Source organism: Lagopus muta, chromosome 6 (assembly GCF_023343835.1).
Source record: "Lagopus muta isolate bLagMut1 chromosome 6, bLagMut1 primary, whole genome shotgun sequence".
Classification (NCBI taxonomy): Eukaryota; Metazoa; Chordata; class Aves; order Galliformes; family Phasianidae; genus Lagopus; species Lagopus muta.
This window is the reverse complement of record NC_064438.1, coordinates 50,455,523-50,468,625: the sequence shown is the minus strand read 5'-3', so window position 1 is coordinate 50,468,625 and position 13,103 is coordinate 50,455,523. Positions and strand designations below refer to the sequence as shown.

At 35.1% G+C, this 13,103-nt stretch overlaps 1 protein-coding gene across 2 annotated transcripts in view; it reads right to left on the bottom strand.

Moving 5' to 3' along the window:
* The window catches only part of TDRD9 (tudor domain containing 9), a 59,855-nt gene that overhangs the window by 21,621 nt on the left and 25,131 nt on the right, over positions 1-13,103 (bottom strand). For both annotated transcript variants that reach the window (XM_048949495.1, XM_048949494.1), the window contains exons 7-17: positions 11,696-11,860; positions 7,872-7,975; positions 6,520-6,566; positions 4,213-4,267; positions 3,982-4,066; positions 3,291-3,348; positions 2,642-2,746; positions 1,703-1,800; positions 1,196-1,327; positions 379-541; positions 235-298 (exon numbers count right to left, since the gene is read on the bottom strand). In XM_048949495.1, the coding sequence (XP_048805452.1) occupies positions 235-298; positions 379-541; positions 1,196-1,327; positions 1,703-1,800; positions 2,642-2,746; positions 3,291-3,348; positions 3,982-4,066; positions 4,213-4,267; positions 6,520-6,566; positions 7,872-7,975; positions 11,696-11,860 (1,076 nt within the window). The remainder of the gene's footprint in view (positions 1-234; positions 299-378; positions 542-1,195; positions 1,328-1,702; positions 1,801-2,641; positions 2,747-3,290; positions 3,349-3,981; positions 4,067-4,212; positions 4,268-6,519; positions 6,567-7,871; positions 7,976-11,695; positions 11,861-13,103) is intronic.

Below are 13,103 nucleotides of genomic sequence, written 5' to 3'. Positions count from 1 at the left end.
ATCAGGAAGGCAAAGCTGAAGAATCAGGTCTTCCACACAGAAAAGGATGACTTTAATTTGTGATACTGATTAGTTCATATAGCTAATATAGCTCATATAGTTCACATATTTCAGTGTCAGCTGCGTTTTGGAAGGAATTTAAACTCAAGACATTAAAAATAGCATTTTGTGATCAGCTTTGCTCTGTGCTTCCAACAATAGCCAGGAAGATATAAAACATCAAGATTATAATACCTGTATCCATCAATAGGCTGCTTGAAAGGCTCTACAAAGAAGTTCTGCAAAGAGAGTGCTGCAGCTACAATAAAAAGAAATCAAAATGAAAACCTTGTTACTTGTTTTTATGGAAATATAGAAGTTCTCATGTTGTTCTTTTACCTATAATAAGGCATTCTTCTAAGCATCCAAAGACATGACCAAGGACGATCAATTTTCCAAGATGCAGATCCACTGGCAAATGTACTAGCACGTTTCCTAAGAAAGTCAGCTCACCATCATGCGGATTTTCTTCTGCTTGCACACAAGATGTAAGTGCTCCTAGCTACAGAAATTTAAATTATTTGCATGTAAGATCTGATCAAGTAAGTCTAAGATTGGTTTGTAAGAAAACAATACAAGAAATAAACAGTTGCAAAGCAATATCAATTTGAGCCATAACTGTAATTAAGTTGAATCAATTTGAAAAAGCTACTACCTGAATATAAAACCAAGCTACTGCATACAAATATAATTTCTTCTATAATTCAAAAAGAAAAGCCTTAGTACTTTAATATAACTGGTATTCTACCACATACCTGATTTATAATTGGAAAGCAAAATTGCTAATTTCCAGGTAGAAAGGGAGATGTTCAGACTGTAAGGTGCTACTTGTTTAATAAACAATTTCACTTACAGATCTCAAGTTCTCTAACATTTTTCTTATTCTTTCTCATCACAAATGCTAGTTCACAAGTATTACAATTTCTTCAGGATTCTGCTTTTACTCTCTGCTGAAATCACAATCCCTTTGAAATGCAGTAGCAGCAGAAATTATGCTGAAGAGTATGGCAACCAAGTAACAGCCTAACATGACAAAATATTCCCTAGACATTGTTCTCAATTTCAGGTTCCAATTAAGGTTACTAGCATCTTAACTAACAAGAAATGTCATAATTTTCATTACTTGGAATTCAGCAGCATTAGAAAAAATGCCTACCTCTTTCAGATGAAGAATGGTACGTTCAATGTCACTTATGTTGGGTGGAGAAAGAGCTGTTGCCAACAAAGCTTTTGGTTCTCCCATATCAAGCTTTTTTATTTTTAATACTGTAGTTCCCAGTGGACAAGTCTGAAGGGAAGACAACGTTATTCTTACTTTTCCCCAAGGGAGGTGTTTAATTTATGAATTAATTGAAGATACTGATCCTTAAGATCAGTTCAAGTTTATAATTCAGTAACAGCTAAAAATAACTTTGCATAACTAAGGATACTTTTCCTTTGAACAGAACGTTGATTTTCAAAGTCACATCTATTTTACTGCTGCAATTCATCTCCTATGAATAACACAATAATGAATGGTCTTTCTCAATTATTTACCAACTTAATTCCATTTAGTTGTACAGCTATTAATAACTATTCAAATAATGCATTCACTTCAGGTAAAGTCTGTGCTACAACGACACACGGAAAAAAAAAAATCATCAGTAACCCCAAAAATTCTTACCAGCATCTCAGGTAGCGATTTCTCTGGGATACAGTCTGTCCAGAAGTCCTTATGTACAAGCCTGTAACAATACCCATTGGAAACACGTCCAGCACGACCTTCAAACAGGAAAACAAACTTAGCAGTTTATGAACTGCCCAAGCCACACTGTAAAAACATCTACAAGCATCAAGAACAGCTGAGAAACAGCAGCAAACTCAAGCAGACTCTATTTGGTGTGAGATAACTCCACTGGAAAGTAAAGCCATATTTTTAAGTCACACACTCAGCAAGGCAAAGCTTCCTGCTACACAAGATGCTGCTGCTATTAGCTGTATATTGGTCAGCTGCCATAACCAACACCGACCCAGAACCAAATGGAATCAAAGCTGTAACTGTGAAGCTCTCACAGTATGAAAACAATGAAGATATTTTTATACCTAAGATTTCACTTATTAAATTAAGTACTCCTTTCCACTGGAAATAAAGACTTTGATATCAAAGAGTACTAATAAGAAAAGGTGATCTGAGTTTCTATTTATCCTCATGCTACAACAAACACTGTAAAGATACTTCTGTGGATCTTTCAATAATTTAAGAGTGATGAATAGACACGATTCTCTTCCTGCAGTCAATGAACAACTAACCACTGCTTTCCCTGTTTTCAAAAAATAAGGTATGGTTAAAAAAAATACTACTAAATAACAAGGAATCATTTAAAGTTCTATGGCCCATTAATTTTAATATTTTCCAATAAAATAAAAAGAACTCTCCTCCAAAAGAAATACTTCAACAAAATGCAACATTCAGGCCTAGTAGCTTAATCACTTTTTAATACCTTTAATACCTGACTTGATAAGGAAATACATTTTTGTATAAATCATTCACGACGAAAATTATCAGTACTTTTCATCTGGAATTCTTCATCAAATTCCTTTCCATTCCCTACTGCCACCTTACCTCTTCTTTGATAACAGTTTGTTTTAGATGCCCAGCAAAGTCTCAAACTTTGATAATTAGTTTCCTCATCGCAGACCACAGTTCTAGTTAAGCAGAAATCTATCACTGCAATGAAAAACAATATCATCTTACTAACATTAAGTAGTCGTTTATGTTTACGGTGATACACAGCTTGATTTTATATAACCAGAAAGGGAAAAATTTTATTTTTCATAAACAATATTTTCTTTGTTGATTTTCTAACAACTAGACTTAAGCTACTGAGAATACTAACAACTGCAAAGAGATTTTTACACAGACAAAAACAATGCAAATGCATTATAAGATAATCATTCTGCACACAGATAATCTAAAACAGAATTTGTTAATCTGACACAAGTATCTTAAAATATATTCAGAATGGAAATAAAAAACTTAAGCTTTTTCTCTAGTGCAGGATTAAAACTCACATTCTAATCAATAGCTTTATCTGTATGTATATCCAGAAGTAAAACTTTCCTACTGTGAAAGAATTCAGCAACTGCCAGAATTAAACACCATGAGGAAAGCTTTGTAAAGGGGTGACATGCTGCAAAGATTTAGGCAAGTAGTAATGAAGAAAATGTTACAAATACAATGTATGCACAGCTTGAAAATGTAGAAGACTTACCATACTTAACATCAGGAACTGTTACAGAGCTCTCAGCTATGTTTGTAGACAGAATAACCTTTCAAGTAAGAATGGAACACGAACTGTATAAAGATAGGAACTACACACATTAATGTCTGCATGAAATATCTAATATAAGGAGAAGAAATATTAGTATTTCTGCTCTACATGCAAAATACAGTGTAACACCAGAAAGCCTGCATTTTCTTGTCCTATTAGTAAAAATGCACTGTAAAGTAGTACAGTATATAACATAAAGTACACAAATATTTCTTTACACATCTGTCATAACAAAGTATCACATTATTAGCAGTGACAAAGCAAACCAAGATCCCAACCAAAAAGTGGGGCACAAAAATGCACAGATACAGGAGGGCCACTCTGCTCTGCAATGTCCTGTCATGCAAGTGGAAGAATCAACATGCACAAACTATCCTGAAGGATAAAAACAGTGTCACATGATACACTAAGGGTAACTGCCTCAATCTGTACATCTCTTTCAGGTCTAAATACCAGTAAAGTCAACAGCTTAGTAACAATAAGAGTTTACATTTTGAGGGGAAAATACACAGAAAAGCATCCTTTGCTTTCATGCAGCAGTTTTACTTGGAAGAGATAATATTCTTCACAGAAAAAAGTTTTACAGGCTTAACAACAACAACAACAACAAAAAAGACTTAAGAATATTTACTTTTCTGTAGCCAGGAACTGGATTCAAAAATACATTATTTTGTTCTTCTAAGGAGACTCGTGAGTGGAGAGGGTACACTTGCCACCTAAAGAAAATGTATTCGTGAATATTTACTGATACAAGCATATAAGAAACAACTATATTTCTGCACTAAATCACCTGTTCTATGTAGGACACTCATAGTTAAAGGATTTACATTCAAGTTTAATAAATAAATGTGGTTTAACTTACTTTTTGTTAAACATACGTGTGAGACGCGAGTGCATGTATCTTATTTCACTGAAACCTAAGAAAAGAATAATCAGAGTTTTCAGTCATCACTAACAACTTTAATATCAATTCCCACTTAACTCCCATCTTCAGGTGTTCCAGTGCCTTTCTTGACTAGCACAAAGAACCTGTAGTCTAAGAGATTAACAAAGCACCAAGCTTTGTGAGCAAAATACCTTTAGCGCTGGAGACAGTAACAAGCATGAATTCTATTTGCATACACACACAAACATTATACTATATAATTATAACTTTAAAATTATCTGTTCATGAATGGAACTAAGGCACGGAAAGGTACAGACAAGAAAAATCAAGCCATAGACCTGTTTGGACACCTCCTACCACACCTATTCGGCCCCACTACGCACTGCCTGACCATCCTGCTGCCTAATGCTTCCTATCTGCCATACCCCTTGATTCCAAATCTGAATATTGAAATCACCACTCGAGTTCAACTTACGCTCGTTAGTGATTACAGAGACTTTTTCCATGATCAATAGAACTAGACTGTACAAACAATATTAATAGTAGTTATTAATCAATTAATCAATCAAATCTAGCAATTACCTACTAGACAAATAAGTAGAACTTGATGACCAATTCTGGAAAAAGCAAGACTCCAGCAGAAAAAAGGGATGTCAAGAGGAGAGGCAGATCTTTGAATGTGAAAGTTTCTAGTAACAAAGCCTGGCAAAAAAAACCCAAACAACTACAATAATGGGAGTGGGGTATGAAGAAGCAGGAAAACAAAAAACAAACAAACAGAGAGGTTGATATTACAACAGATGGGACAGTATCAGCATAATCCCTTTGATAGGACACCATAAACTTGAAGTCACGCAACTCCTGTCACCAGCAAGTAAATATGAAGAACAGAAGCAAAGCCATTCTTATCCTGTTCAAGCTCTTGAGAGGATGATAAATTACTGTAGCTTTCATTTAGCCCATCAGCTATTCTTGCAGGGATGCATTACACACTGGAATGCCTTGCTCAGCGATGATTCAACCAACACAGCCTAAGCTCTTCAACAATTTTTTTATTATTATTAATTTTTTTTGTTCTGTGAAGGATCAAAATAACATATATCAAAGTACATAAACAAGAAACGATCAAGGTTGCTACATCCAGCATTCAGATGAAAAAGTACCGGAATTATGATTGGTTGTGCAAATTCAACATAGCCCTACTGGGAACTTTTAAATGCCTATGTTAGAAAAAACAACTGCACTGTTTAATCTGGCTCTTTGTACCACCTGCTGTAAAAATATGGGAACTGAAACTGCTGGAATAAGTTCAGGCTAAAGCATACTCACAATTACCTTAGAAAGTCTGAAAGCATACCATATAAACACTAAAACAGAAAGCCAGAAGCAACAAATTGTTGCCTTATGAGAAAATGGAGTAAGTCCTACACTGACACAATGAAGCAGTTCCTTCTACCTAGAGGGCTTTTACAGAAAAAGCAACTGAGAAAGAAAGCTGCAATGCCATTTAGCTGGCAGGGAGAAATCTCCACTTGCAGCTACAATATCAGTGCTGTACTGCTGTGTTGGTGCGCTGTGCTTCCAGCCCTAGAGCTTCCATGCCTACTACTGAGCTTAACACAGCAGTGAGATTCAGAAAGATTTACAGGTAGATATGAAGTTCTGGTAGGGACAAACATCTCTGCACCCAAAGAACAGAGCTACCCCAGCTTCACTGTGACTCTCCAATAGAATGCATCCAGGGGCTTCTGAAATTTTCAGAGATGTGAAATTTTGTTAGATTAAATAAAAGAAAATTTGAAACCAACAGGCAGTTAAAGTTTGTGATGCTAGAAATTCTAGGCTGCAGCTGAGTAACAACAACAAAAAAAAGTACTGATTACCACATGCTTTTGTTTTGGCTGTCATTATTGAGGCCCTTAGCTAGATTTCAGAAGTAGCATAAGATAACTTCAGCTCACTGTATGAACAGGATTTAAACCCACATGTAACATTATAATTAGTTACTATGTTGTTCCATGTGGTTGTTTTTGGTAATTTTTTCTTTTTTTTTTTTTTAATGTTCTTACAAACTTATACTTCACAAAATAGTAAATAGTTATTTCAAATCAATTTCTCTAGATTAACTGTGAAATTAATTAATTTAACTAAGTTCAAAGAAAAACATCCAAATAAACAAAGCAGCCTGAGTTAAATGTGTTTAAGATACAGTTGAAAGAAATAACAAGAAAAATCTTGTTGGATGACAAGTAAGGAGACAAAGTTATGAATATCTATCCTCACCTGGTAAAAACACAAGTACACTTCCACGGTCTGGTGTAAAACTCCCCCTAAAAAGAACAGGCAGTTCTTTAAGCTGCTTTATTATCCCAATATATATCTTGAAAGAGCAAGCAAAACTGTACATCTTCTATAACATGCATTATTCAAACTCCCTCATGAACCAGAGCTTAAAACTATGTATAAAAATATAAAAATTTTGTCTAGATTATTAGGTTTAGTTTTGTCTTAGAAACATTCTTATTTACCAGTTAAATTCATCAATTAGGTTATTTAAAAACTAGAAAAAGAATTACACTACAGGCCATGGTATTAATCAAGAGATGCCTTTCTTTAAGTTTCTACAGCAAGCCACAAGGATAAAACTGCCTTAACATACAGAACTTTTATTTTAACAGCATACTTGATGTAAAATGCCTCATGCATTTTGACAGTCTCTACAATCAAACCAGATAATGAGCTGTAGAATTTTCAGAGGAAGGTGGCAATGGATGTTCACAATAGCCCTGTCAGTACTTGAGAGCTAATACTTTCATGTTTGCTTGTAGAAGTTAGCCTATTAATAATGCTACGTTTGGCTGTTCTATTTTAGAATAAAGCAGCTTCACTGAAAAGATCAAAAGCAATAATCAAGAAAAAAAGTTGAGAAATACTACCAACAAAGTGTTCACCAATGTATCTACAGCTCTGAAAATAAAGCCAGCTTGCTCTCTTCCCTTCTCCCACTCCAACAAAAAAAAGGTGAAGCTTCAAAAACAAAATCATTTCTTCAGTATATATTTACAGTCAACTACAATACACGGAACCAAAAAAGATCCCTAGCAAATAACCAATCTGTGTTACACTAAACTTATACAAGCTACTTTACTGCATTTTTTCAGAAACTAACCATCAATTTACAAAATCTATGGAGTATGTAAAAAAAATAAATAAATAAAAAAAATCACTTCTTTCAAAAGAAAGTAAAATAAAGCACTAGATAAACAATCTGTGGAAATTATAGTCTTGCTTATATTTTTTCATGGCTAAATGTATTTTTTTTTTTATTCTTCATATAAAAAACTCAGCTGTGATTGGCAGCAAAGAAAGTCGTTTCTGTATGAAATGGCTTGTTTGGACAGCCACGCTGTAGGGCACAAATTTTATTTCAGAAACACAGACCATTCAGTAAGACCTACAAGGAATCTCAGTACAGAGAAGAAATCACACTGATTCATAGAATAAAAGCAGTGGTATGTGGAAAAGCGAGGGACCACTAAAAATTACACCATGCAGGCTGCTTTAGGTCTTGTTCCTTAATTAGTGTCTCATTTCCCCAAAGAACCACGGATAACAGAATTTGGACTGTATCTTACCCATTGCATTGCATCTCCAACTCATCAAATGACTGAATCAAAGACACTGCTACCTCGTATATTTCCTTTCCTATCATTGGCTTATCAATTCTTTGAGAAGGAAGCTGTGTGGAGAAGGAAGTATTAAGGTTAACACAGTAAAATAAGCTAGATCACACAAGTCAATCTGCCAAATGCTCTTCAACTAAAACCCATGCAGAACAGCAGATGCACAAGGAACATTAGTTATGTTCTAAACACATTTTCCTTCCAGTGTTCTGCTATTCTAATGCTATAAAATTACTTCTGATAACTAATTACCTTCGATGAGTTCTAGCCACGGTCCTATAACATACACCTCAATCTTACTGCTAATAATTCATGCACCTCTTCTCATTTAAATTATTTTTACTTTCAGTAGACCTTGCATTTTATTTCGTATTCTGCCAAGGAACCACAGTTGTATTGTACACAATGTAACTGCAACTAAGTTCATCCACAACATTTTCTAGCATTCTGTCACATATTCAAGGCTTTAATATTTAAGAACACAAACCACCAAGTTCTCAGAGAAAATTCAATGACTTAATGATGTATCAGTTTTTAAAAAACTGCTTAATGAACACGACATGTACTGAGAATGGTCTACAACATCATGCATTTCGCCCTCAGAGAAAAAGGCTTTTGAGAATAATTCGTCTTTAGTTTTCAGTACTGAAACCCATCTTCAGCTTTCCAACCCTCAGCAGAACAACCTCCTTGTAACACTATATTCTGTTAACTCTAGGTAACCTCGGTATCTGCGTAAAAGCTGCTGCATAAAAGCCCTGAAAATATCTTTGTTCTGACAGAGGCCCGACTGGAAGATCAAAATCAAAGAACCATAAGGTTGGAAAGGACCTACAAGATCATCTAGTCCAACCATCCTCCCACTACCATTGCTACCACAAGCTACTAAACCGTATCTCAGAGATCCTCATCCAGACAATTCTTGAACACTGCCAGGGACGGCGACTCCACCACCTCCCTGGGCAGGGTTTGCCAGTGCCTGACCACAAAAGAGTTATAAGATGGCTCAACAGTACTTTCTCCATCTCCCATCCCTCCCTTAATCAGCCATCAGTCCAGGTAAACTTTTCAGGCGTACCACTGGCAGTCCCTGAGCTTCTCAACTGCCTTTCACATTCACCAGGCTCACACCTTCTCACTGAAGCCTGCTAATTTTGTTTCATAATACAAAATACACAATAATCTAAGAAGCTTTCTATTTTCTGTCTCTAAAACCAAAACTTTAGAGATTATCCATGCTTAAATAATTGTCTCTGGTTTGTCTTATTGGTTTTGTTACCTACTGTACCTTTAGTATTCCTTAACGTGACAAGGCTGCCACATCACTCTTAATAAAAGGTAACAACGTGTGAAACCTAAAGTCCAAAAACCCAGCCAGAACTGACTGAAGTAATACAGAATCATCAGAATTGCTTTTGACAGCAGTTTACTATCTCTCATCTGGACTATGACTTCAGTTGTCTGGATATGAAGGAGTTTTTACATTTGCAAAACAAAAATGGAACTCTCTTTCTTTGGTCTAACTAGATACACAGAATTTCACAGATACCAAAGACTAAAACCAAGACATCCTACTTGTTTAACTTTTAAAAGTCTGACCTCACAATTAACTAAGTTAATAGTTAACTAATTGTTAACTCATTTCTAATTTGCATTTGATATCACCAGTGCCATACTGCTGCAACAGGTATGCATTTACAGAACACAGATAGCTTTAAGTTTGCCTACAGATACAGCCTTTGTGCATTTTTAAATCAAAACCTGTGCAGGTATGACAAAACATGATTTATTTAAGCATCCAGAAGAATGTGCTCAGAGGTCATTATGCAAAAAGGAAAGAAACTGCATTTACAGACTTATACTCAAAATTTATCAGTATAAATGACCTACATATATTTGAAACCTATAAATGACCCAATATCCATTCAACAAGGCTACAATGAAAAACGTTTTCCCCTTCCTTTTCTGATTTTCTAAATATGGTGCTGTTCAAGGGAAAAGCTTTATCTTTCATCCAGCAACATCTATCTTACCATAGAAAAGTGATTACTGTAAACAAGCAGAGAGAAGAATACAAAACAATGACTGGCATTTCTGGTTATCGTCCAGGTCACAATTAGTATCAGTGAATTTCCAAATTACCTCGAGTCAGAACTGCTCAAAGAAAACAAACTATTTTCAAGGGTAGTTTTAAAATATTATCACCTGCAAAACTGAGCAACAATATTGTAGCTAAGAGGTCTGCAGAATAAAACAATTCTACATTTATCCAGTAACATCAAATTATTCTGAGATTTTCTGGAGAAGGGACAAAGGTTCAGACCTCATGGCATACAAGACAATGGAATTATTGAATTGATTCAAGTCAAGATGCTTTATAAGCAACGAGTGTTGATTTGTGATACCCCATCTTTTAGTATTAATTTCAAAATCAAGAAGCAGCTTGGGAAAAGAAAATCTGTTCACCTTTAACAGAATTTTTTCTCTCAACTATGCTGTATTCTTCTGTGTGACTTCCCTGAAACAGAAATACTCAGAACTAAAGCCTGAAGCCTATACCTCAGGCAGCTATCAGATTCTGAATCTTAACATCCTGAAAGATGACTTCCTACTTCATCTGGTAATGCTCAAATTATTAGAGCCTGAGAGTCAAGGCAATTTCCTGTTACATAAATCTTCTTAGACTTTCCGTTTTTCTTCTAATAAGTCTGACGTTCAGAATCTCCCCACACAGAGCACCATAAGAAGAGTGATGCAAAAGCACATATTAGTGCTTTCCTACTCAATTGCTTTTTTTATTTAAATATTAAAAATCATTCTATAGTGTTTCTCTGCTTCTCAGTTGCATTAGGGCACAAATAAATTCTTGGGCAATCATATTTCTTCCCTCTTACTAAAGAGGAAAACAGCTATGGCCAGGAGAACATAACATAAAAACAAATGTAAACTTAAAAATCAAAATTAAATGCTCCTATACACAGAAAAAAATAAAGAAAACATAAAAAAGAATAAGGACTAAAAGCAGTTCCTTTTGTTTGTGACCTCTGAGCTGAAAGATGTGGCAGCTGATCTCCAGCTGAAAGCTTTGACATACAACTGGACTGAAGTAGACTTCTTACTAAATTTCTTGGTTATGTTTTTGTTGTCATCTATCATCAAAAATTACTTAAAAAACTCTCATGTTATGTAATCTCCCCCATGTTGTCTGAGTTGCCAAATGTACAAACACTGACAAGCCAAGTGCTACATAAATTTATTGTATATTTTTTTGGCTGCATTAAAACTTCAGCAGTTGACAGCCTTCTAGCTTGACTTGCCTGTGCTCAAGCGTAACAAATGCCTTCCCTGTGCACAGCATAAGGAATTACTTTCTCTGATTTTTTTTTCTGTTTTTAAATAGTTTCCGTAGAACTGAGATGTGTCACAGTTTCTGAAGTCTAAAAGATAACATTATGTTCACAAACTGCTACTGTTCAGGTTCATCTCTTGTTCTTTTCATTGTATCAGTGTTTTTAAAATGTTCTGAATTATCAAGACCAAATAATTACTCTCATATCTCAGTGACTAAGGCCTAACTGTATTTATTTACCCTAACTGTTAAACTTTACCTCAGATAACGATACTGGAAGCTAAATAAATTGTTGTGTCAACATATATTAATTTCTGTCTAAAACTGCAAGGCAAAAATCACTTATTCATAATTTTGCTACATAGCTTTTAGCTGACTATTCTAATTTCTTACTATGTCCAATGATGTAAAATCTTATTTCCCATACCTGGAAATGAACAATATGCTTCAAATCATCAAGATAATATTCTTTAACAGCGTAAGGTTTGCCTTCCACCTTAAAAATGCAGGCTGGATTCAGACCGTTTTGAGTTGGAATTGCAAAGTAATCAGCAATTTCTTCACAGTTGATGGTAGCAGACATCAATATGATCTGTTAAAAAATTGCAGAGCAAATGTAAAACAAACTACATTGGAATCTTAGAATCTTTACTTCTTTATGTTACAACGGTCTTAATTTGGTTTCTGCTGTCATGTGTTCTAGGAAAATTTAAGACAATCAAAACTGAATACTTTAAAACCATAGAGATGAGATACAGAAAAAGGCAAGCACCTTTAAAAAGAATGGCTCAGGCCAGACATCTGGGTCTGAAAATGTGAAGATTTTTTCCTGTTAAAGTTCAACCCCCAAACCAGTTAGTGCTTTCTCTTAATTTAAGATCACTTCATGGACCTCAAAACAAGAAAGCACTCATTATTTCCAAATCTAGTTTCACTGAGAAGTTAGATATTAGTATCTTCACTTCAATCAAAAGATAAATCAAAAGATAAGCTTAGTCCTGTCAGACTGTGTAAGATTCCGATAGCTGTACTGATACCTGGGCCTTAAAAATGCGACTCATTTTTTTAATATGTCAAATTTTCCCTGACTTTCACTAAGTTTATTCGACTTAAAGCTCTCAAGCATCACATTCAGCTGCTTGCTAGTAGATGACTGCTAAAATTCTTAATCTCTATTCACAGCCAAACAGAAGAACACCTGCTACCTGACAAAAGCCTTTCTTTAAAAACCGCAATATAAAACTCGTAACCTGTGCAGGATGAGAGGGGAGAACAGTGAAACAGTAGCTGTGGTTATTTACCATACAGCTTCTCTATATCAAATGCAAACCCAATGCTCAGCACAGCCAGCTGGAGTAGATCAGACCGCTTAAACTAGGAAAATAACATAAGCAAGGAGCTATTAGAGAACCTGGTATATAGTTATTCTCAGGTCTTCTGAGCCACATGTAAACACTACTTGTAAACTGGGACGCTGCCAGCCTTGTTTTTTTTTTAATTTTTCTTCCCTGACACCTCCCATAAATTCAAAAACAAAACAACAAAATGTACAAATCAACACTCTAAACAAAAATGCAATGAAAGAGCATTCCTCCTACAAAGAGCTATGTAACTACTGAGGTGAGCATCATACCCCAGAGCTCAGAAAGCTCCAAAGCATATCCTCTTAAAGGAATAAGGAAAATATAAAAAGCAGATTAAATCTGAAAACATGCAACTGCGCAAGCAGTATCTGAAATCTGTCTCTCTACAGTATTATCTGCCTCATAGCTGAGACTACCTTCGCTAGAACAGGCTAAATACAACCCTGCCTGAAGGCTATTAAAGCTAAATCC